The 22,117-nt window shown below is 57.6% G+C and overlaps 1 protein-coding gene across 1 annotated transcript; it reads right to left on the bottom strand.

Annotated features, from left to right (window-relative positions):
- Positions 1-1,838: 1,838 nt before the first annotated feature.
- SELENBP1 (selenium binding protein 1) lies at positions 1,839-12,693 on the bottom strand. Its single transcript, XM_029056340.2, has 12 exons — positions 12,593-12,693; positions 10,820-10,873; positions 10,416-10,528; positions 7,281-7,466; positions 6,234-6,354; positions 5,386-5,568; positions 5,100-5,281; positions 3,918-3,996; positions 3,688-3,809; positions 3,490-3,582; positions 3,235-3,353; positions 1,839-2,195 (listed from the first exon to the last, which is right to left on the bottom strand). The coding sequence occupies exons 1-12, from the start codon at positions 12,594-12,596 to the stop codon at positions 2,033-2,035; spliced, it is 1,419 nt and encodes a 472-aa protein (XP_028912173.1). The 5' UTR covers positions 12,597-12,693; the 3' UTR covers positions 1,839-2,032.
- Positions 12,694-22,117: the final 9,424 nt, after the last annotated feature.

The raw sequence follows: 22,117 nt of genomic DNA, 5'->3' as shown, positions 1-22,117 counted from the left end.
ATTGAGCGCTTACTGTGTGCAGAGCACTGTACTAAGAGCTTGGAAAGTAGAACTCGGCAATAAATAGAAACAATCCCTACCCAACAATGGGTTCACAGTCTAATGAGCTTAACGATAATTGTGATATTTGTTAAGCGCTTTCTATGTGCCAGGCACTGTACTAAGCACTAAGTGTGGGTGGAGGGTTACAAGCAGATCGGATTGGACACAGTCCCCGTCCCATGTGGGGCTCACAGTCTTCATTCCCATTTTCCAGATGGGGGAACCGAGGCCCGGAGAAGTGAAGTGATTGGCCCAAGCCGACAAAGTGGCGGAACTGGGATTAGAACCCAGGTCCTTCTGACTCCCAGGCCCAGAGTTCTATCATCTAGGCCACACTCTTTCTACTAGTATTCATTCAGTAGTAATAATAATGTTTGTATTTGTTAAGCGCTTACTACGTGCAGAGCACTGTTCTAAACGCTGGGGTAGATACAGGGAAATCAGGTTGTCCCACGTGAGGCTCACAGTTAATCCCCATTTTACAGATGAGGTCACTGAGGCACCGAGAAGTTAAGTGACTTGCCCACAGTCACACAGCTGACAAGTGGCAGAGCCGGAATTCGAACCCACGACCTCTGACTCCCAAGCCCTGGCTCTTTCCACTGAGCCAAGCTGCTTCTCTATTGGTATTCATTAAGACCCTACTCTGGGCCGAGCACTCTTCTAAACACTAGAATAGATACGAGGTCATCAGGTTGTCCCACATGGGGCTCACAGTCTTTATCCCCATTTTAAAGATGAGGTGCTTGTGGCTCAGAAAAGTTAAATGACTTGCCCAAGGTCACACAGCAGACAAGTGGCAGAGCCGGGATTAGAACCCACATCCTCTGACTCCCAAGACCGGGCTCTCGCCACTAGGCCATGCTGCTTCTCCCCGGGGTGTCACCTGTGTCTCTCCAGGACCTGTGAGTCGTCAGTGGCTTCTCCGTCTCGAGATGGGCCGGGACGAGGCGGGGTGGTCCCGTATTTGGGAATCTGGGGGAGCTGAAACTAGAGTGGAAACAGGCCCGCTGCAACCACCGGGCCCCCGCGCCCCTTGGGCCCCAAAGCCTGGATTTGGGCCTGCCCACCCACACGTCGATTCCCTCCTAATAATAAATGGTATTTGTTAAGCACTTGCTGTGTGACAAACACTATGCTAGGCATTAGGATCGAAACAAGATAATCAGGTTGGACACAGTCCGTATCCCATGTTCATTCATTCAATGTGGGCACAGCGTACTAAGCGCTTGGGAAAGTCCAGAGCTCGTAGTCTAAGTAGGAGAGAATAGTGCACGCACAAACACACCGAGACATGGCTCCAACGTTCACGCGTTCATTCGTTCTCTCTCTGTGTCTCTGTGTGTCTCTCTGTACCTCTGGAATTTATTTACTTATGTATATTAATGTCTCTCTCCCCCTCTAGACCGTGAGCTCGTGGGCAGGAAATGTGACTGTCTATCGTACTGTACTCTCCCCAGTGCTTAGTACAGTGTTTTCCACCCGGTAAGTGCTCAATTAATACCACTGAATGATGAATGTGTCTCTCTGTGTCTCTGTGAGTGTGTCTCTTTCTCTCTAAGAAGGGTGCAGGTGGAGTTGTGTCCAATTTCCTCGGTCTCCTCCGGAAGCCACCAACCCCCTATGGCAGGATCCACGTCTCCTCCCCGCTCCCAGAACAGTGTAGGTGTGTTTGCTTTTGGGGGGTGGATGGAGGAGGAGGGGAGGGTCTCCTGTCTCCCCCTCAGACTTAGCAGCCGCCCCAGGGGGTGGGGGAACACTCCCGCCTCGGCCCCACCCCGGCCCGGCACAGTCCGTCCGTTTCCACCGGTTTTATTCCTTCCCCGTCCACGGCCGACACGGGCACCCCAACCGACATTCAGTAGCAAAAACGGGGCAGAGACGATGAGCCGGGGGTGGGGGTGGGGGGTGGGGGGGACCGCGTCCTGGGAGGGAGAGGGGTGGGGGTGGCTAGGGACGGGGGCCGGGGGCCCGCTGGTGGTCCCGGCCCTCACAGCCAGATGTCGGAGCTGCAGTCGCCGCCGGGGTAGCGGAGCTCGTGGGCCAGGGCGGGGCCCAGCGGCTCCTTGCCGAAGTCGACCAGGAAGTTGCGGTTCAGGGTCAGGCCCCCCTTCTCCGTATCCACGTCAATCTGCATCATCACAGAACCCTCCCTGCCGCGGGGAGGGGGAGGTCAGAAGACAGCGGGGGGTTGTAGGGAAGGGGACTCCTGGGGGGGGGGTCTCTGATAGGGCAGAGGTCGGGGACGGGTAGAGGAGATCAGGGTGACTTTCGTGCAGACCAGAAACTCCTTCCGGGCAGGGATCTACGACCTCTACTGTACTAGACTCTCCCGAACGCTTAGTACAGTGATCTGCACATAGCAAGTGCTCACTGAAGACCCCTGATTGGGAGGTCCAGAGGTGTCCCAAGTGCTTAGTACGGTGCTCTGCACACAGTAAGTTCTCAATTAATAATGGTATTTCTTAAGCGCTTATTATGTGCCAAGCACTGTTCTAAGCGCTAGGATAGATACAAGGTCATCAGGTTGTCCCACGTGGGGCTCACAGTCTTAATCCCCGTTTTACAGACGAGCTGAGGCACAGAGAAGTGAAGCGACTTGCCCAAAGTCACACAGCTGATAAGTGGCGGAGCGGGGATTAGAACTCAAGACCTCTGACTCCCAAGTCAGGGCTCTTCCCACTTCTGACCGACTGATTGGGAAGGTCCAAAGGTGTCCCCGGCGCTCAGTTCGGTACTCCGATGTAGCGGATGGAGCACGGGATTGGGAGTCAGAAAGTCATGGGTTCTAATCATGGCTCCGCCACTTCATTCACTCGTTCGGTCGTATTTATTGAGCACTTACTGTGTGCAGAGCACTGTACTAAGTGCTTGAGAGAATGCAATACACGTGTCTGCTGTATGACCCCAGACAAGTCACTTCACTTCTCTGGGCCTCAATTCCCTCAACTGTAAAAGGGGGATCGTGTCCAACCCGAGTAACTTGGATCCACCCCAGTGCTTACTCCAAGTTCCTGGCACCTACTAAGCGCTTACCAAATACCGTTGTTCTTATTACTCTGAACACAGTACGTGTTCAATAAAGACGACTGATTGATTGATTGATTGATTGATGGGGAGGGTCCGGAGAGAGAACGGGAAAGGGGTGTGGGGAGAGAGTGGGGGGCGGGAAGGGGGTCTCACAGGCCTCACCGGAGGAGGTCGGGGTAGAACTGCTTGTCCCAGGCGCTGTAGAGGGACGTGGTGACGTAGAGCCGATGCCCATCCAGGCTCAGCTGGATCATCTGGGGGCCACCCGCGATCTTCTTCCCCTGGGGGAGGGGATGGGGGGTACACACAGGCGGTGAGGAGCCCCCCCTCCCCCCCAATGCACACATCCAAGGCCCCTCCCTCGCCCCAGCCCCTAGCCCCGCTCCCCTCCTCCTCCAGGCCAGGACCCCACCTCACCTTGATCACCAGGGGCTCGGGCTGGTGCTTGAGCTCTGGGTCCTGGAGGACGCGCACGGGACCGCCCTGCACGATGCTTCCTCCGAGGAAGACCTGGGGAAAGCGAGGCCTGGCGATGAGGGAAGGGCGGGGACCGCAGCCCCGATCCTCCCCTTCCTTCCCCCGGCCCCCCGACACCTCCTGCCCAGCCCCCGGCACCTGCCCAACGAGGCGGGGATGGCTGGGGTCGGAGACGTCGTACTGCCGGATGTCACCGTGCACCCAGTTGCTGAAGTACAGGAAGCGGTCATCCAGGGACAGCAGGATGTCCGTGATCAAGCCTGGACCGACGGACGGACGGAAAGATGGGCAGGCAGCTCGGGCACCCGCCGCCCTGCGGCCCCCGGGCCCTCTCCCGACCCCCGGCCCCCTGCCCCCCATCCCCGTACCTGGCATTTCGGGCAACATCCAGCCCTCTACCTTCTTTGGGGGCACCTGGATCACCTTCTTTGCAGCCCAGACGCCAGTCTGGAAGAAGCAGGGGTTGCGAGGGGAGGCAGTGAGGATGTAGATGAGAGAGGGGAATCCCCGGTACAATCAGGAACTGGGGTGGGAGGTCGACGGGGTGGGGTTCGATATCTATCGATCGATCGTCTACTGAGCACTTATAGGCGAAGCGCTGGACTAAAAGTTTAATAGTAATCGTGGTGTTCGTGAAGCACTTGCGGCGTGCCAAGAACTGAACTAAGCGTGGGGGTAGATATAAGATAATCAGGTCTCCCATGGGCCAAACAGTCTAGGTAGGAGGGAGGACAGGTACTGAATCCCCATATTGCAGATGAAGGAACTGAGGCACAGGGAAGTTACGTGACTTGCCCAAGGTCACACAGCAGGTGCGTGTAAGTGGATGGGAGGGAGAGCCGACGGTGAGATGTTTCCGCTCGATGTGGAGAGGAAAGGGAAAAGACTGGAGGGTTGGAGGAGCGGGGATTAGAACCCAGGTCCCCAGACTCCCAAGCCCAGGCTCTTTCCACTAGACCGCGCTGCTGCCCCGGCAAGGCCACCCACACAGAACCAACAGCCTAGCGGGAGGAGATTGAGATAAAGCCAGTTTATGGACAGGAGCGAGAAGTGCTCAAATGGTAGGAAATCTAAAAGAGTATATATTAAAGTCCGACGGGAAGTTGAGGGAGCGGGGCGCAAAGAGGTGATGGGAAGAAGGAGGTGGCCTAGACGAAATAATAACATTCATAATAATAATGGAATTGGTTCAGCGCTGACCACATGTCAGGCACTGTTCTAAGTGCGGTGGCGGATACAAGGTAATCAGGTTGGACACAGTTCTTGTCCCCCGTGGGGCTCACGGTCTTGGTCCCCGTTTTCCCGATGAGGGAACTGAGGCCCAGAGAAGTAAAGTGACTCGTCCAAGGTCACCCAGCAGACAGGTGAAGGAGCCGGGATGAGAACCCAGGTCCTTCAGACTCCCAGGCCCGGACTCGATCCACTAGGCCACGCTGCTTCTCTGTGGACAGCTGGACCTTGTAGAAGTGGGGCCTGGGGTGGTGGGGAGGCGGGGGGGGGGGAGGGAGGGGGGGGGGAGGGAGGACCCACACGCGCTCCCCCCGACCCACCTGGTCCTTGAAGAAGTGGTAGATGTTGGAGCTGAGGGCACAGCCCACGAAGCCCTGGGAGGCGGCGGGGTCGTGCAGGAAGCGGATCTCCAGGGGGATGGTCCCGTCAGCTCCCAAATCCAGGGTCTGCACCCGCTCCCGCTTCTGCCAGTCCCACACGTGGATCCGCGTTCCGTACAGCCCTGGGGGAGGGGGCGGGCGGGGGGCGGAGGGCAACACGTCAGGCCTCCCGCCCGGCCCCCGTGGGGGCGAGGAGCCCGAGGGGGCGGAGGGAGGGGGCCCTCACCGGCTTTCACGTCGGCCGGTTTGAAGCCTTCCATGAAGACCTTGGGGGCGGCCCACTCCGTGCTGACCATGACGTTGTGCCTCGGTTGGTACCAGAAGTCGTAGCCCATGGGGGCCTCCCCTCCCGCCTTCTCCCACGTGCCCTTCACCTCGAACGTCTCCCCGTCCAGCAGCACGAACCCACCTGGGATGGAGTAATAATAATCACAAGGACAATCGTAAAACTGTGATAACCGTTAAGCGCTTACTACGTGCCAGGTACTGTTCTAAATGCTGGGACGGTTTCCGAGATGACCGGGTCAGACAGTGTCCCTGGCCCACACGGGGCTCACGGTCTCAATCCCCATTTTCCAGATGAGGTAAATGAGGCCCAGAGAAGTAAAGTGATTTGTCCAAGGTCACACGGCAGACAAGCGGCAGAGCCGGGATGAGAACCCATGGACTTCTGACTCCCAGGCCCCTGCTCTATCCCTTAAGCCGTGCGGCTTCCCTCCTGTGCCCTCCCATCCTCTCATTTTCTTAATACTTATCTATTAAGCGCTTACTCTGTGCCAGGCACCGTACTAAGCGCTGCGGCAGACTCAAGATAAGCAGGTCGGGCCCAGTCCCCGTCCCCCATGGGGCTCACAGTCTTCATCCCCATCTTGAGGATGAGGGACCCGAGGCCCAGAGAACCGAAGCGACTCGCCCGCGGTCACACAGCAGACACGAGACGAGAACCCAAGTCCTCCGATTGCCAGGCCGGAGCCCCTTCTCGCTTCTGAGTGTGACTGTCCCAAGGGTAGTCTCCGTCGCCGTTCCCCGCCCCTTCCCGCGCCCCCGGCGTCCGTCCGGCGGTTTCCCACGTACCCTTGGCATTGCCGGCCGGGTCCCCCAGGGTGCTGATCATCACCTCCCCGCTGGCCAGGCAGTGGCTGGTGTGCAGGTGAGCCAGGCCGGTGCGAGAGATCACTTCCTCTGGCTCCACCACCTGGGGACGGGGGCGGGGTGGGATGGGGCAGGGGGGTTTGGGTCAGGGGCAGCCACTGCCTCCAACTCATTCACTCGATCCTATTTATTGAACGCTCGCCCGGTGCAGAGCGCTGGACTGAGCGCTTGGGAGAGTACCACAGAACAGAGTCGGCAGACACGTTCCCCGCCCACAAGGAGCTGACCGTCTAGAGAGGGGAGACAGACGTTAATGGAAACGAATAAATGGCGGTGACGGATGTTACTGCTTTGGGGCTGGGACGAGGGGTGGGGGGGTGAATAAAGGGAGCGGGAGAAGGGAAAGAAGGGCTTAGTCTGAGAAGGCCTCTTGGAGGAGAGGGGCCTTCAGAGAGGCTTTGAAGGTGGGGAGAGTCATCGTCTGTCGGACTGGAGGGAAGAGAGGGCGTTCCAGGCCAGTGGCAGGACGCGGGCGAGGGGTCGGCGGTGAGATTGACGGGACGGAGGCCCGGCGAGAAGGTTGGCACCGGAGGAGCGAAGGCTGCGGGCTGAGTCGGAGTGGGAGAGTAGCGAGGGGAGGTGGGAGGGGCGAGGGGACGGAGGTCTTTAAAGCCTATGGTGTGGGGGTGGGCTGATCAGAGGAGGCCGAGAAAGGGGTGGGAGTCCATTAGCTCCTTGAGGGCAGGGACTCTACCTACCAATTCCGTTGCATGATTATTACGGCATTTGTTAAGCGCTCACTACGCGCCGCACGCCGTCCCGACCGCCGGGGTAGATACGAGTTAATGAGGTCGGACGCGGTCCCCGTCCCCTCTGGGGCTCACGCTCTTCACCCCTCCTTTTCCAGATGAGGGCCCGGGGAAACCACTGGCCCAAGGTGGGCCGGCGGAAGAGGGGCGGAGCGGGGATTGGAAGCCCCCACCCTCCGCCCCCCGGGCCCGGGCTCCCGCCCCGCAGGGGAGGGGGCACCTTGTGGAAGCGGGGGGCGCGGGGGTCGGTGGCCACGTCGACGACGTAGATGCGGGAGGAGACGAGGCTGGGCAGCAGGAGCTTGCTGCGGGCCTTGGAGCGGTCTCCGAAGCAGCTGCTGCAGGCGTTCCAGCCCGAGTGGTGCAGCTCGTCCCCCTCGTGCGACATCGGCAGCCGGTGGATCACCTGCAGGGGGCGCGCGCGCACGCTCTCCCGCAACTGCCCCGCAGCCCCGGGGGGGGGGGGGGGGAGGGGGGAGATGGAGAGACCCCCCCCCCCACAACGGGAGGACCGACGCCGAGACAGAGACAGATGGAGAGAGAGAGAATGACGGACAGAGACAGACGGAGAGATTGAGACAGTCGGAGAGACAGAGACAGACAGACGAAAAGACAGAGACAGAGGGCAAAAGACAAAGACGGAGAGACAGAGACAGACCGAGTGAAAGACAGAGAATGAGGGAGAGGCAGAAACAGACGGAAAGACAGAGACAGACGGAAAAAGACAGAGACAGACGGAGAGGGAGACAGAGAAAGGAGGAAAAAGATAGGCAGAGAATGACGGAGAGAGACACAGACGGAGAGAGAGACCGGAGACAGAGACAGATGGAGAGAGAGACAGAGACAGGAGGAAAAAGACAGGCAGAGAATGACGGAGAGAGACACAGATGGAGAAAGAGAGACAGAGACAGAAAAATAATAATAATGATGATGTTGGTATTTGTTAAGCGTTTACTATGTGGCAAACACTGTTCTAAGCGCTGGGGTAGATACAAGGTAATCAGGCGGTCCCACGTGGGGCTCACAGTCTTAATTCCCATTTTACAGATGAGGTCACTGAGGCACAGAGAAGTGAAGTGATTTGCCCAAAGTCTCACAGCTGACGAGTGGCGGAGTCGGGATTAGAACCCATGACCTCTGACTCCCAAGCCCGGGCTCTTTCCACTGAGCCACGCTGCTTCTCACAAAGAAGGAAAAGAGATAGACAGAGACAGACGGAGAGAGAGAGAGAGACGGAAAAAGAGGCAGAGAATGACGGAGAGAGACAGAGACGGACTGACAGACAGAGACAGAAGGAAAAAGAGGTAGACAGAGAGACGAAGAAACACAAAGACGGACAGAGACGGAGACAGGCGGAGAGACAGAGAGAGATGGAAAGAGAGAGACGGAGAAAGAGAGAGAGAGAGTAGGAAAGGGACGGAGAAAGAGTCGGAGACAGGCGGAGAGACACAAAGAGAGGCGGAGAAAGAGACAGATATGGAGAGAGAGATGAAGAAAGAGAAAATGAGACAGAAAAATGGAGAGACAAAGAGAGACGGAGGAAAGAGATGGATAGAAACAGATATGGAGAGAGATGAAGAAAGAGAAACGGAGACAGAGAGGGAGAGAGACAAAGGGAGACGGAGACAGAGAAGGGGAAGGAGAGGAGACAGAGAGACAGAGATGGAGAGAGAGAGAGAAAGGGGGCAGAGACAAAGAGACAGAAAGAGACGGAAGAGATGGAGAAAGAGAGAGAGACGCGAAGAGAAAGATGGAGAGAGACAGGGATGGAAACAGAAAGATGGCAAGCCCAGAAATAGGGAGAGGCCAACAAAGATCGTCAGAGACAAACGCGGATATTGAGATTCTCAGAGACAGAGATAGGGAGAGAGACACAGAGGCAGCCTCCGAGAGACAGACACCGTACGCAGTTTTTATTTTGTGCGTTTGTCCACGTCTCTTATGTTGTTTGAGTGGTTTATTGGGCACTCATTCCTTCCTGTGTCTGCCTCATCATCCCTCTCCCACTGTCATTTTTAGATTGTGGGCTGGTTGAAGGTCGGGGATCCTGTCTAATCCCCCCTCCACTCTATACTTTCCCAGCGCTTACTACAGTGTTCTGCACATAGTAAGTGCTTAAGAAATTCTCCAACCACCATCGCTACTACTGCTGCCCGGCTCATCTTCCTGCAGAAACGATCTGGGCATGTCACTCCCCTTCTTAAACAACTCCAGTGGTTGCCTATCGACCTCCGCTCCAAACAAAAACTCCTCACTCTAGGCTTCGAGGCTCTCCATCACCTCGCCCCTTCCTACCTCTCCTCCCTTCTCTCTTTCTACCGCCCACCCCGCACGCTCCGCTCCTCCGCCGCCCACCTCCTCACCGTCCCTCGGTCTCGCCTATCCCGCCGTCGACCCCCGGGCCGCGTCCTCCCACGGTCCCGGAACGCCCTCCCTCCTCACCTCCGCCAAACTGATTCCCTTCCCCTCTTCAAAACCCTACTTAAAACTCACCTCCTCCAAGAGGCCTTCCCAGACTGAGCTCCTCTTCTCCCTCTACTCCCTCTACCACCCCCCCACCTTTACCTCTCCGCAGCTAAACCCTCTTTTCCCCCTGTCCCTCTGCTCCTCCCCCTCTCCCTTCCCATCCCCACAGCACTGTACTCGTCCGCTCAACTGTATATATTTCCATTACCCTATTTATTTTGTTAATGAATTGTACATCGCCTCGATTCTGTTTAGTTGCCATTGTTTTTACGAGATGTTCTTCCCCTCGACTCTATTTATCGCCATCGTTCTCGTCTGTCCATCTCCCCCGATTAGACCGTAAGCCCGTCAAACGGCAGGGACCGTCTCTCTCTGTTGCCGACTTGTTCATTCCAAGCGCTTAGTACAGTGCTCTGCACATAGTAAGCGCTCAATAAATACTATTGAATGAATGAATGAATGCTCCTCCTACTAATGGTGCTATTTGTTAAGTGCTTACTATGTGCCAGGCACTGTACTAAGCGCTGGGGGCGGGGGAATACAAGCAGACCGGGTTGGACACAGTCCCTGTCCCCAAGGGGGCGCTCGGTCTTCATCCCCATTTTCCAGATGAGGCAACTGAGGCCGAAGGAAGTGAAACGACTTGCCCAAGGTCTAACAGCCAGATAGGTGGCTGAGCCGGGGTGAGAACCCAGGTCCTTCCGACTCCCGGGCCCGGGCTCTATTAGCTGCTGCTGCTACTAGTAGGACTCCCAGGGACGGATGGGGAGAGGGAAATGCGGAGAAGGAGAGGGAGAGAGACACCGGCAGACCCAGAGACACCTAAGGGCAGCGAGACGGTCCCCGGGGGGCTGTCGGTGGGGTCTGGGCGGGTCTGCGCCCTCGTCACCTGGCAGTAGTGGGGGGATGCGGGGTCCACGTCCACGGTGGCCAGGTAGTCGGGCGCCTTGGTGGGCGTGTTGCGGTAGATGCAGGGCAGGTAGACGAGCACCTCCCGGGGCCCTGCCGGGGCAGGGGCGGAGGGGAGGATGGGGTTCGTTTTGTTGTCCGCGTCCCCCCTTCTAGACGGTGAGCCCCGTGGTTGGGCGGGGATGGTCTCTATCTGTTGCCCCACTGAACTCGCCCAAGCGCTTAGTACAGCGCTCTGCACACAGTGAGCGCTCAGTAAATACGACTGAATGAATGGAAAGGGGGGCGGGGCCCGGAGAGGGGGCGGGGTTGGGGGCGGGGATCGGGGGGCGGGACCCGCTGAGGGAGCGGGGGTCGGGGGTCGGGGGTCGGGGGAGCACTTGCCTTTCATGGCCTCCAAAGGAGTGGCGTAGCCCGGGCCGTTGTGCTGGCACTTTGCTGAGAAAGAAAGGGGCGGGGGCGGGGGGAGATGAGCGAGACGCCCCCCGCCCCCCGCCCCCCGCCAAAACGCGGCTCCCTCGTCACAGCCGGCAGCCCTCTGTCTCCGCGTCTGCCCCGCTCTGACGGCCAGCTGGGGCCCCGCCCCAGACCCCCGAGACCCCCGAGACCCCCGAGACCCCCGGCCAGAGCAGGGCAGGGCAGGGCAAGGGAGGGCGGCGGGTCCTCGGGCAGCGCCTACCGCTGGACGCGGGCCAGCTCATGGGCCAGGCCGCAGACCCTTCCCTCTCCTCCCCCTCCCCTCCCCGGCCCTCCCCGCAGGGGCCCGGGCCGCGGGGACCCCCCTCCCGCCTCCTCCCCTCCTCCCAGGGGTCAACCGGCTCCTGCCTCAGGAGGGCGGGCTCAGGGGGGCCCGGGGCCGCCACCGGACCCAGACCGAGCGGGACAACCCGCCGGCCCCACGCGGGACGAGGGGATGGGAAGAGGGGGGAGGGGAGAAGAGGAGGAAAGAAAAAAAGAGGAAGAGAGGGGAGAAGAGGAGAAAAAAAGAGGAGGGGGAAGAAGAAGAGGAGGGGAAAGAAGAAGAAGAGGGAGAGAGAAGAGGAGGGGGAGAGAAGAAGAGGGGGAAAGAAGAGGAGGGGGAGAGAAGAAGAGGGGGAAAGAAGAGGAGGGGGAAAGAAGAGGAGGGGGAAAGAAGAGGAGGGGGAAAGAAGAAAGGGAGGGAGAGAGAAGAGGGGGAAAGAAGAAAGGAAGGGAGGGAGAGAGAATAGGGAGAGAGAAGAGGAGGGGGGAGAGAAGAAGAGGAGGAAAGAAGAGGAGGGGGAAAGAAGAAAGGGAGGGAGAGAGAAGAGGGGGAAAGAAGAGGGAGAGAGAATAGGGAGAGACAAGAGGAGGAGGAAAGAAGAAGAGGAGGGGGAAAGAGGAGGGAGAGAGAAGAAGAGGAGGGGGAAAGAAGAGGGGGAAAGAAGAGGGGAAAGAAGAAGAGGAGGGGGAAAGAAGAACAGGAGGGAGAGAGAAGAAGAGAGAGAAGAAGAGGGAGAGAGAAGAAGAGGAGGGGAGGAAAGGAGAAGAGGGAGGAAAAGGAGAAGGGGGAAGAAAAAGAGGAGGGGGAAAAAGAAGAAGAGGAGGGGGAAAGAAGCAGAGGAGGAAGGTACGGGTTGGAGGTGGGGATGGGGGTGGGGGTGGGGGTGGGGAGGAGCGGAGGTGGTGACGCAGCTGCGGGCAGAGGCCGGCCTGGGTCCCGCTCCTGCCCCAAGAGTTGCGGCCGTGCCCGCGGGAGCCGCCCAGCCCCTCGGGCCCAGGGCGGGAGGGTCGGGGGTGAGGGGGCAGGGGGGCACCGCCTGGGGCCGTGGGGCACCCCCGGGCCGCTCCCCAGACCCCGCACACGCCCTCTCCCCCCCACCCCACTCCATCCCGTCCCGGGGACCCGCACCCAGGGAAGGAGGAGGAGGGAGAGACGGCGGGGGAAACTGAGGCAGCCCGTTGGCAGGGGCCCGTTACCCCGCCTCCGCTCCACCAACCCCTAAGCAACTCGACGACCCCGGGCCCCTTCCCCCCCCCCCCGCCCCCAACCCTCTTCCCGCGGCGGTGCAATTAGTGCTGGGGGGTAAGAAGGAGGCGGGCGGGACCCGCACCTGGACCGGCCGCGCACGCCCTCCGCGGGGGGGAGGGGGCCGGAGGGGACACGGGCCCCTTCCCCCAAGGGCCCGGCCCCCTTACCCATGCTGAGGGCGCTCGACTGGCAGCGGCGGCGAAGACGGGGCGAGCCGACGATGGGCACAGGCCGGGGGCAAGGAGCGGGCAAAGCTGGGCAGGCCAGGGGAGGGGGCGTTTATGCAACCGGGAGAGGGGGCGGGGCGGCCAAAGGGCCGGGGAGGGGCGGGGGGCGGGGGGCGGGACACCCAGCCCTCCCCCAGCTGCCCGCCTCGGGTTTTCGCCTGTCCGACCGCCTGTCTCAGGGTGTGTGCGTGTGTGTTTATGCCGCGTCTCTCTGTGTTTGTGTGGGGGTCTGGGTGTTTGTCCGCAGCATCTGTGTTTGTGTACTTGTGTGTGGGGGGGTGGGGGGTGTTTGTGTAGGCGACCTCCCCCGGGCATGGGATCTCACGGGGTCACTAGAGGTCAAGGGGCATCTGGGGGCACTGGGCACCGCGCCCCTCCTGCGCTGGACGCTGCCCCTGGGTAAGGTTGGAGCCTGGGGCCATCGGGTCCTTCCCTGCCCGCTGTCCCTGGCATTTCCTCAGACGAGAAGCAGCGTGGCCCAGTGGGCAGAGCCCGGGCCTGGGAGTCAGAGGGGCCTGGGTTCTCATCCCGGCTCCGTCCCTCGACTTCCAGGTTCTCTGGGCCTCGGGAGCCCGGGCTTGGGGAGGGTCCGAGGACGTGGGTTCCGATCCCGGCTCCGCCACTCGTCTGCTGTGTGACTCTGGGTAAGCCGCTTAAATTCTCTGGGCCTCAGTGACCTCATCTGCAAAATGGGGGTGAAGGCTGAGAACCCCACGTGGGACAACCCGATCACTTTGCCCAGCGCTTACAACGGTGCTTGGCTTCTAGTAAGCACTTCACAATACCTTAATTATTATTATTAGAATCTGTAAAGTGGGGATTAAGACTCGGAGCCTCTTGTGGGACACGGACAGCTCCAAGCCTCATTACCTGGTACGGACAAGTGCCTTAGTACGGTGCTCGACACGGAGTGAGCACTCAGTAGCACTGAACGAATTGGACAGTGCCTGACACGTAGTAAGCACTTTAACAGATATTATGTAAAAAATAACAACACAAAAACGGAACTGCAGGCTGGAGTCCCGTGCACAAGCGCTCACTTGCTAAACTGGGAACGTGGCACAGTGATAGTAATAATAATAATAATAATAATGATTAATGATCGTGGTATTTGTCAAGCTCTTAGTATATGCCGGGCACTGTACTAAGTGGTGGGATGGTTACGAGCAATAATAATAACAAAAATAAGTGTGGTATTTGTTAAGCTCCTACTTTGCGCCAGTCACTATACTAAGGGCTGGGGTGGGTACTAGCAATAATAATAAAAATCATTGTGGGGTATTTGTTAAGCACTTACTCTGTGCCAAGCGCTGTACTAAGCGCTGGAGTGGATCCAACCAAATTGGGTTGGACACAGTCCCTGTCCCACATGAGGCTCACAGTCTTCATCCCCATTTTACAGATGAAGGAATAGAAGCCCAGAGAAGAAAAGTGACTTTCCCAGATTCACACAGCAGTCAGGGGGCAGAGGCAGAATTAGAACCCAGGTCCTTCTGACTCCCGTGCTCTATCCACTATGCCATGCTGTTTCTCTAAGCTGTGGTTGGGGGTGGGGACTGCAATGAGGCAGCCGGGAATGAACCCTCCTCCAATCAATCAATAAATCAATTTTTTGAGCACTTACTGTGTGCAGGGCACTTTATTAAACGCTTGGGAGAGGACAACACAACAATGTAACAGATGCATTCCCTACTCACAATGACCTGACAGGCTAGAGGGGGAGTCAGACTTTAATAGAAATAAACAAACGACAGATGGATGCAAGTCGTGTGGGGCTGGGGAAGGTGGTGAATGAAGAGAGCAAGTCAGGATGACATAGAAGGGAATGGGGAAAGAGGAAATGAGGGCTTAGTCAAAGAAGGCCCCTTGAAGGAGATTCGCCTTCCTTGGGTTCCCCTCCCACCCCGGGCCTCAGTTTCCCCCACTGGAGCCCTATCTCCTCCTACCCTCCCTACTTGTTCAAGTTGGGCTTCGAAGCCAGCGGATGGGTGGGTAGTGTTTTCCCTGCCATGGTGTGGCAGGGTGGAGGAAGCTCGGGCTCCTTATCTCCTGGCACTGAGGTGCCAGGGCCGAGGGCACCATAGCAGCAGGAGGGTGCTCGGGACCAGTCTGGGCCAGTAAGAAACAGGCAGATGGACCCATCAGGCCTGTGCCATGGGGCTACCGGGGCCCCCTTTTGCCCTCTTAATAATAATAATATCTGTGGTATTTGTTAAGCACTTACTGAGTGCTGGGGTAGTTACAAAATAATCGTGTTGGACCCGGTTCCTGGCCCACGTGGGGCTCACAGTCTTAATCCCCCATTTTACAGATGAGGAAACAGAGGCCCAGAGAAGTGAAGTGACTCGCTTAAGGTCACACAGCGGACAAGTGGCAGAGCTGGGATTAGAACCCACGTCCTCTAACCCCTAGGTCCAGAATCTAGCCCTTAGGTCACGCTGTTCCTCCGACCCCCGCGTTTGCCAAGCCCCGTGGCTGGATTTGACGCGGGGGTCAGGAGGGGAGGAGAGGAAAAGGAAGGGAGACCGGGAACACTTGTGTGTGTCCGTGGGAGGGTCTCTCGGAGAGAGGAGCTGGGAAGTGTTGGCGAGAGTCAGGAGCCACGAGGAGGGCCTCGGCGGGCACCCCCGCCCTTCCTCCCAGCGCCCACCCCCCGGTACTGGGCTGCCCACCCAGGCCCCGGGCAGTTTGGCCCGTGGAGACCCAGCCACCTCCAACTTTCATGTCCTAGTTGTGAGGGAGGGTGGGGAGGAGAAGCTGGCATCTCTCCAGGCCTAACCGGGTCACTCCTGCCCTACAGCCGGGCAGAGGGAGCGGACCAGCGGGTAGCCCCGAGGGCGGGCGGGGGGCGGGAGGGGGGCCAGGACGCCACTGTCACCTGCCTGGCTCAGCAGTGCTGTGAACCCCGCAGGAGTGGGGAGAGGGAGTCGGCTGCTCTCTCTGAGCCAGCCGTGCACCCACCACCACCCCAAGGTGTAAGGGATCTTTTCTGGGGTGGGGAGAGGGAGGGCCCAAGCCTAGAAGCAGAGGAATGGGGTGATTAAGGTGATAATTAGCATAATTACAGGCTCCCTCCTGGATCGGACCCCTCCCTGCTTCCTGCCACTGATGAGGGGGAGTCCCGCACTCCACCACTCACCTCTAACCTCTGACCTTGATCCCAAGCATGGCCCACATCCCCCGGAGACCACCCCCCCAAGCCAGGACCAGCTTGGGGCAGGAGGGTGAGGGGGGCGAAGGGGGAGAGGGACAGGGTGGGAGGAGGTTGGGGAAGCTGAACCCCCCCAGAGCCGAGCGCCAGCAGGATACCAACCGTCAGGGAGGCTGGCAGCGTAGCACGGATGTGCCCGGGCCACGGGCCGGTCTGGGAGGGAGCAGGGCCAAGGGACGTGGACGGTGGGCGGTGGCCTGGCGAAGATGCCTCGGCCCCAAGAGCAGAGATAAGAAGAATGATTGTGGCATTTGTTAGGCGCTTACTTTGTGCCAGGCACTGTACTAAGCACTGGGGTGGATCCAAGAAAATCCGGTTGGACACAGTCCCCATCCCCTATGGGGCTCACAGTCTTCACCTCCATTTTACCGATGAGGGAACTGAGGCCCAGAGAAGCAAAGTAACTTGCCCAAGGTCACACGGCAGGCAAGAGGCAGGGCCGGGATTAAAATCCAGATCCTTCTGATTCCCAGGCCCGGGGTCCAGCCACTAGGCCGTCCACACCCCTCACCACCACCCCCACCCATAAAGAACGTGGGGGCTCTCGGGGCTCGGTCAGCCCGGCCGGTCCAGTCCGGAGCAGCTCGGACTGGGGAGTTAGAGGACGTGAGTTCTAATCCCGGCTCGTATACTTGTCTGCTGTGTGATCTTGGGCAAGTTACTGCGCTTCTCTGGACCTCAGTTACCTCATCTGTCAAATGAGGATTGAGACTGTGAGCCCCACTTGGGAGAGGGACTGCGTTCAACCTTATTACCTTGAATCTACCCCAGTGCTGAGAACAGTGCTTGGCACATAGTAAGCGCTTAACCAATACTATAATTATTTTTGTTACCTGCCATCCTGCCCCTGCCCTGGGGGAGGGATGAAGGAGTAGGTCGGGATGGTCGTGGTGGAGGGAAGAGCAAGGACTTCTTTCAGGGGAGCAGGGATGGGTAGGGTTGCCCTTCTGGGTTCCCGCCCTCCCCCTCGTGAGTCTCAGGGTGATGGGGGGAGGGGGTCTCGGCCTCCAGGGGACCCTCCCTGCCACCCCCAGCCCTGACCTGTTCCTTCCCCTTTCCCTGCAGTTGCTCCCAGCAGATAAAGCAGCCCCCTCACCCCCTCCCTTCTTCCCTCCCTCCCTCCACCCGCTCCCTGCCCAATGCCAACCTAGGCCGCCGCCTCTCCGCCCCCCACCAACGGCCCGCGGTCACCTCTCCCCACTTATTTCTGGCTCCCGGACAAGCCCAGGACTCTGTTCAGAATGCCCCCTCTTCCACGGAGCTTTCCCAGGTGACATGGTGGGGCGGGGGGTGTGTGCCCTGGACACGTGCTCACATGCACCACCCCTCCCCACCCCACGCAGTCCTTCTGGGCACCGTTTGTTGTGTGTGACCCAACAGCATTATCTGGGTGATATGTGAGAATCCCTCCTAGCAGCTAGTCGTGCCCCAAGGGCAACTCTCAGGAGTAGGGACAAGGGGAGGGCAAGCGGGAGAACTAGTCCCGCCACACTCGCCCAGTGCTCCCGACAGTGCTTGGCACTCAAGAGGTGCAAAGAAGCGGCGTGGCCTAGTGGCTAGAGCCTGGGCCTGGGAGTCAGAAGGACCTGGGTTCTAATCCTGCCTCTCCCACGTGTCTGCTGGGTGACCTTGAGCAAGTCACTTCATTTCTCCATTCACTCATTCGTTCAGTCCTATTTACTGAGCACTGTGCAGAGCACTGGACTGAGCACTTGGGAAAATACAGTACAACAGTAAACAGTGACATTCCCTGCCCACAGAGAGCTTACAGTCTATGCCTCAGTTACCTGTAAAATGGAGATTGAAGACTGTCAGCCCTACGTGGGACAGGAACTGTGTCCAAGCTGATTAGCTTCTATCTACCCTAGTGCTTAATACAGTGCCTGGCACATAGTAAGTGTTTAACAAATACCCCGTCCCCTCCTTTTTCCCCTCTCCCGGCGCCTAGCTGGAGAAGCAGTGCGGCCTAGAACCCTGGGCCTGGGAGCCAGAGGACCTGGGTCCTAATCTCAGCTCTGCCACTTATTTGCTATGTGCTCACGGGTGAGTCACTTAACGGATCCTCAGTTCCCTCATCTGTAAAATGGGGATTAAACTCCCCATTCTTCCTCCGTCCTAGACTGTAGCCTCGAAGGTACCGATTGAGCGTCAACTGAGGAAGAAGTCCTATGTACTGAGCGCTCTGAAGAGAACCACAGAGGTAAGGCGCCCCCAGGAAGGAAGGAAGGAAGGAAGGAAGGAAGGAAGGAAGGAAGGAAGGAAGGAAGGAAGGAAGGAAGGAAGGGAGACAGACTGTGGCTAGGCAAATGTAAATGTGTCCAGGTTCATAAGGGGAGTATGGGCGGATGTGTCTACGATGATGGGAATTAATCAGGGGAGCCTTCCTGGAGGAGATGGACTTTTAAGAGACTCTGAAGACAGAAAGGGCTGGGACTGTCAGACTTCAAGGGAAGGGGGAGGAGTGGAAGAGTGTGAGCAGCCCAGTGTGGTTTAGTGGAAAGAGTTTGGGCTTGGGAGTCAGAGGACCTGGGTTCAAATCCTGGCTCCGCCGCTTGTCTGCTGTGTGATCTTGGGCAAGCCGCTTAACTTCTCTGGGCCTCAGTTACCGCCTCTGTAAAATGGGGATAAAGACTGGGAGCCCCACCTGGGACAACTTGATAACCTCGTATCTCCCCCAGCGCTTATTATTATTATTATCAATAATAACCCGTGTTGATGGGGTGGGTGAGCTGGGGAGGATTAGGTAAAACAGTATGATGGTGAGAAAACTGGGGAAATGTCCCTTCTCATCACAGTCTTCATACAGGAAGCAGCACGGCCTAGCAGAAAGAGCCCCGGGCCTGGGAGTCACAGAACCTGGGTTCTCATTCTGGCTCCTCCACATGCCTGTCGAGTGACCTTGGTCAAGTCACACCGCTTCTCTGGGCCTCAGTTTCCTCATCTGTAAAATGGGGGTTCAATACCAGTCCCCCCCGTCCTCAGCCTGTGAGCCCAGTGTGGGGCAGGGATCATGTCTGACCTGATGATAATAATAACTGAGGTATTTGTTGAGCGCTTACTATGTGCCAGGTACCTTACTAAGCTCTGGGCTGGATACAAAGAAATCGTGATGGACATAGTCCCTGTCCCACGTGGGGCTCACAGTCTCAGTCCCCATTTTCCAGATGAGGGCACTGAGGCCCAGAGAAATGAAATGACTTGTCCACAGTCACCCAGAAGACAAGTGGCAGAGTCAGCATCGGAATCCAGGTCCTTCAGACTCCCAGGCCCCTGCTTTATCCACCACACCATGCTGCTTCTCCTGATTAAACTGCATCTATCCCTAGCTCTCAGTACAGTGTTTGACAAATAATTATTACTATTAAAGTTAGGACCTGGTAGACACCGGTCAATCGATCATTGATTGATTCAATCGCCAATCATTGATTCTTGAAGTGCATTTCCGGGGTGGTGATCCCGGTGACGGTGGGGAGCCTAGGGGGAAGGGACGAGAGGCTGGAGGCAGGGAGGCCGTCGTGGAGGCCGACGTGGAGGGATGAAGTAAGGACCCAGCCCAGGGGCGGTGGCCAATCGGGCGGAGGCGGAAGCGTGGATCCCAGGAACACCACTGAGGAAAAACCGGCAGGATGGCCCGGAGGAGGAACGGGAAGAGGGCGAGAGTGGAGGAGGGCGGCGAGGTCCCGAACTGCTCCTGCCTGGAAATTCTGCGGGTGGCTGCCAGACCCGGTGGGTGGCGATCGTGCCTTCTCACTCCCCATTTTGCCCAAGGACTGGGCGCCGGATACCAACACCCAGTTGGCACTAGGAGAAATCCCATCCTCCATCGATGGATGGGATGGTTGGCTGTGTTTACTCATTCAGTTGTATTTATTGAGTGCTTACTCTGCTCAGGGCACTGGACTAAGCGCTTGGGACAGTCCCACAGAACAATAAACAGAATGAACAGGGGGAGATGGATGCGGGGGCAAGGACGTGGGGAGAGGAGGGAAGTGTTGACGGAGGGAAGTTCCGCAATATGTCTAGCCTCTCGTCCCTTCTGCAGAGACATAATGATAATAATAACAATAAGCATGGTATCTGTTAAGCGCTTACTGTGTACCAGGAACTGTAGTAAACACTGGGATCCAAGCAAATCAGGTTCGACCCAGGCCCCTGTCCCACATGGGGCTCATAGTCTTTATCCCCATTTTACAGATGAGAGAACTGAGTCCGAGAAAAATGAAGTGACTTGGCCAAGGTCACTTCAGCAGACCCGTGGCAGAATGGGGATTAGAACTCAGGTCCTTCTGATTTCCAGGCTGGGACTCCATTCATTCATTCATTCATTCATTCATTCGTATTTATTGAGCAGTTACTGTGTGCAGAGCACTGGAATAAGCACTTGAGAGAGGAAATCAGAACAACAAACAGACACATCTCCCGCCCATAGTAAGCTTACTGTCTAGACGGGGGAGCTCTATCCACTAGGCCACACTGCTTCCCAGTGACACAGGGAAGTTCCCTTAGATGTCTAGCCCACAGACCCTCCTGCTGTCTGCCGGAGAGGAAGGGCTGGCTGCTTCCCCTGGCTGCCTCTCCACGCTTGGCACACAGTAAGCGCTCAATAAATAATCCCAAGGGAGGACCGGGCCCGTACCGCACAGCCAAACGACTCCGGCCTTGGCCTGGCCGCCTGCTTTTCCCGTGACCGCTCCCGTGCCCCAGTCGGATTGCGCCTGGGCTGGATAATGACTCCCATTCTGCAATCGGCATTCCTCGTAAACGCCGCCCGGACTGCTCCCCCGGACGCCCGCTCCCCGGGAGGAAGGGAGGATGGGCCCCAGAGAGGCAGCGTGGCCTAGTGGATAGAGCCCGGGCCTGGGAGTCAGAAGGACCCGGGTTCTCATCCTGGCACCGCCACTTGTCTGCTGCGTGACCATGGGCAAGTCTCTTCACTTCCCTGTGCCTCAGTTACCTCAGCTCGAAAATGGGGATTAAGATTAAGAGCCCCATGTAGACAGGGACTGTGTCCAAACTGATTACCTTGTATCTACCCCAGTGCTTAGTACAGTGCCTGGCACATAGTAAGTGCTTAACAAATACCACAATTATTATTATTATTATTTTCATCCTGGAACTAACCAAAGTCATGGCCCTTTGGGGAGGAGGGGTGCGGCTGAATTCCGGGACTCTCCGGGTTGAAACCTTGATTTATTTGTGGTTCCGTCATCCCTCCTGCCTCTAAATAATTTTACTTCAGAATCTCCTCACTCATCTGGGAGCTCCTTGAGTGCCAAGATCATATCTCCTCTCTCTATTGTCCTTTCTAAAGTGTTTAGTACAGAGCTGGGCCGCAGTAGACTGGAAGCTTCTCGAGGGCTGGGATCTTGTCTCCCATCTCGGTTGTCTTCTCCAAGGTGCTTAGTAGTAATAATAATAATAATAATTGTGGTATTTGTTGAGCATTTAGTATATGCCAGGCATGGTACTAAGCACTCGGGTAGATACAAGGTAATCAGTTTGGGCACAGTCCCTGTCCCACGTCGGGCTCACAGTCTCAATCCCCATTTTACAGATGAAGGAACTGAGGCCCAGAGAAGTGAAGTGACTTGCCTAAGGTCACACAGCAGATACATGGTGGAGCCGGAATTAGAACCATGACCTGCTGATTTCCAGGCCCAGGCGCTAGCCACTACACCATGCTGCCAGATCTGGGTCCGCAGACTGGAAGCTACTTGAGAGCCGGGATGGTGTCTGGTAACTGAACGGCAGGCCACCTCCTAAGCTCTCGGGATGTTGTGAGTGTGTGGACGTGAGCAGATTCATTCAGTTGTATTTACTGAGTGCTTACTGTGTGCAGAGCACTGTACTAAGCGCTTGGAATGGACAATTCGGCAACAGATAGAGACAATCCCTGCCCCATAACGGGCTCACGGTCTTTGTTCACTCTGGGACTGATCTCTGATTTGTCACCCCTCTTCCCATTCCCACTCCCTGTTTCCCGGCGGGATTCCTGGGAAGCAGAGAGGGAAACAGCGGGGAACAGGGGAGATGGGGTGGTCCAGGCTGGAACCCCGCGAGGGGCCGGGGGGCGGACCAACGGGGAATAATAATAATAATAATAACAGTGGTGTTTATTAAGCACTCACTATGTGCCAGGCACCGTTCCGAGTGCTAGGGCAGATACAAGCTAACTGGGTTGGACGCAGTCCCTGTCCACCACGTGGCTCACAGCCTTAATCCCCATTTTACAGATGAGGGAACTGAAGATGTGA

Source organism: Ornithorhynchus anatinus, chromosome X5 (assembly GCF_004115215.2).
Source record: "Ornithorhynchus anatinus isolate Pmale09 chromosome X5, mOrnAna1.pri.v4, whole genome shotgun sequence".
Classification (NCBI taxonomy): Eukaryota; Metazoa; Chordata; class Mammalia; order Monotremata; family Ornithorhynchidae; genus Ornithorhynchus; species Ornithorhynchus anatinus.
The sequence above is the reverse complement of the archived record's forward strand: the minus strand, read 5'-3'. Positions and strand labels throughout refer to the sequence as shown.

Bases quoted from the DNA above. Each gene is read 5' to 3' on its own strand.
- SELENBP1 (XM_029056340.2), bottom strand. The intron at 3,583-3,687 runs GTGCCGGGGGCT...CGCTTTCCCCAG, and splicing joins ATCCCCGCCTCGTTGGGCAG to GTCTTCCTCGGAGGAAGCAT. The intron at 2,196-3,234 runs GTGAGGCCTGTG...TCCCCGCGGCAG, and splicing joins TTCTACCCCGACCTCCTCCG to GGAGGGTTCTGTGATGATGC.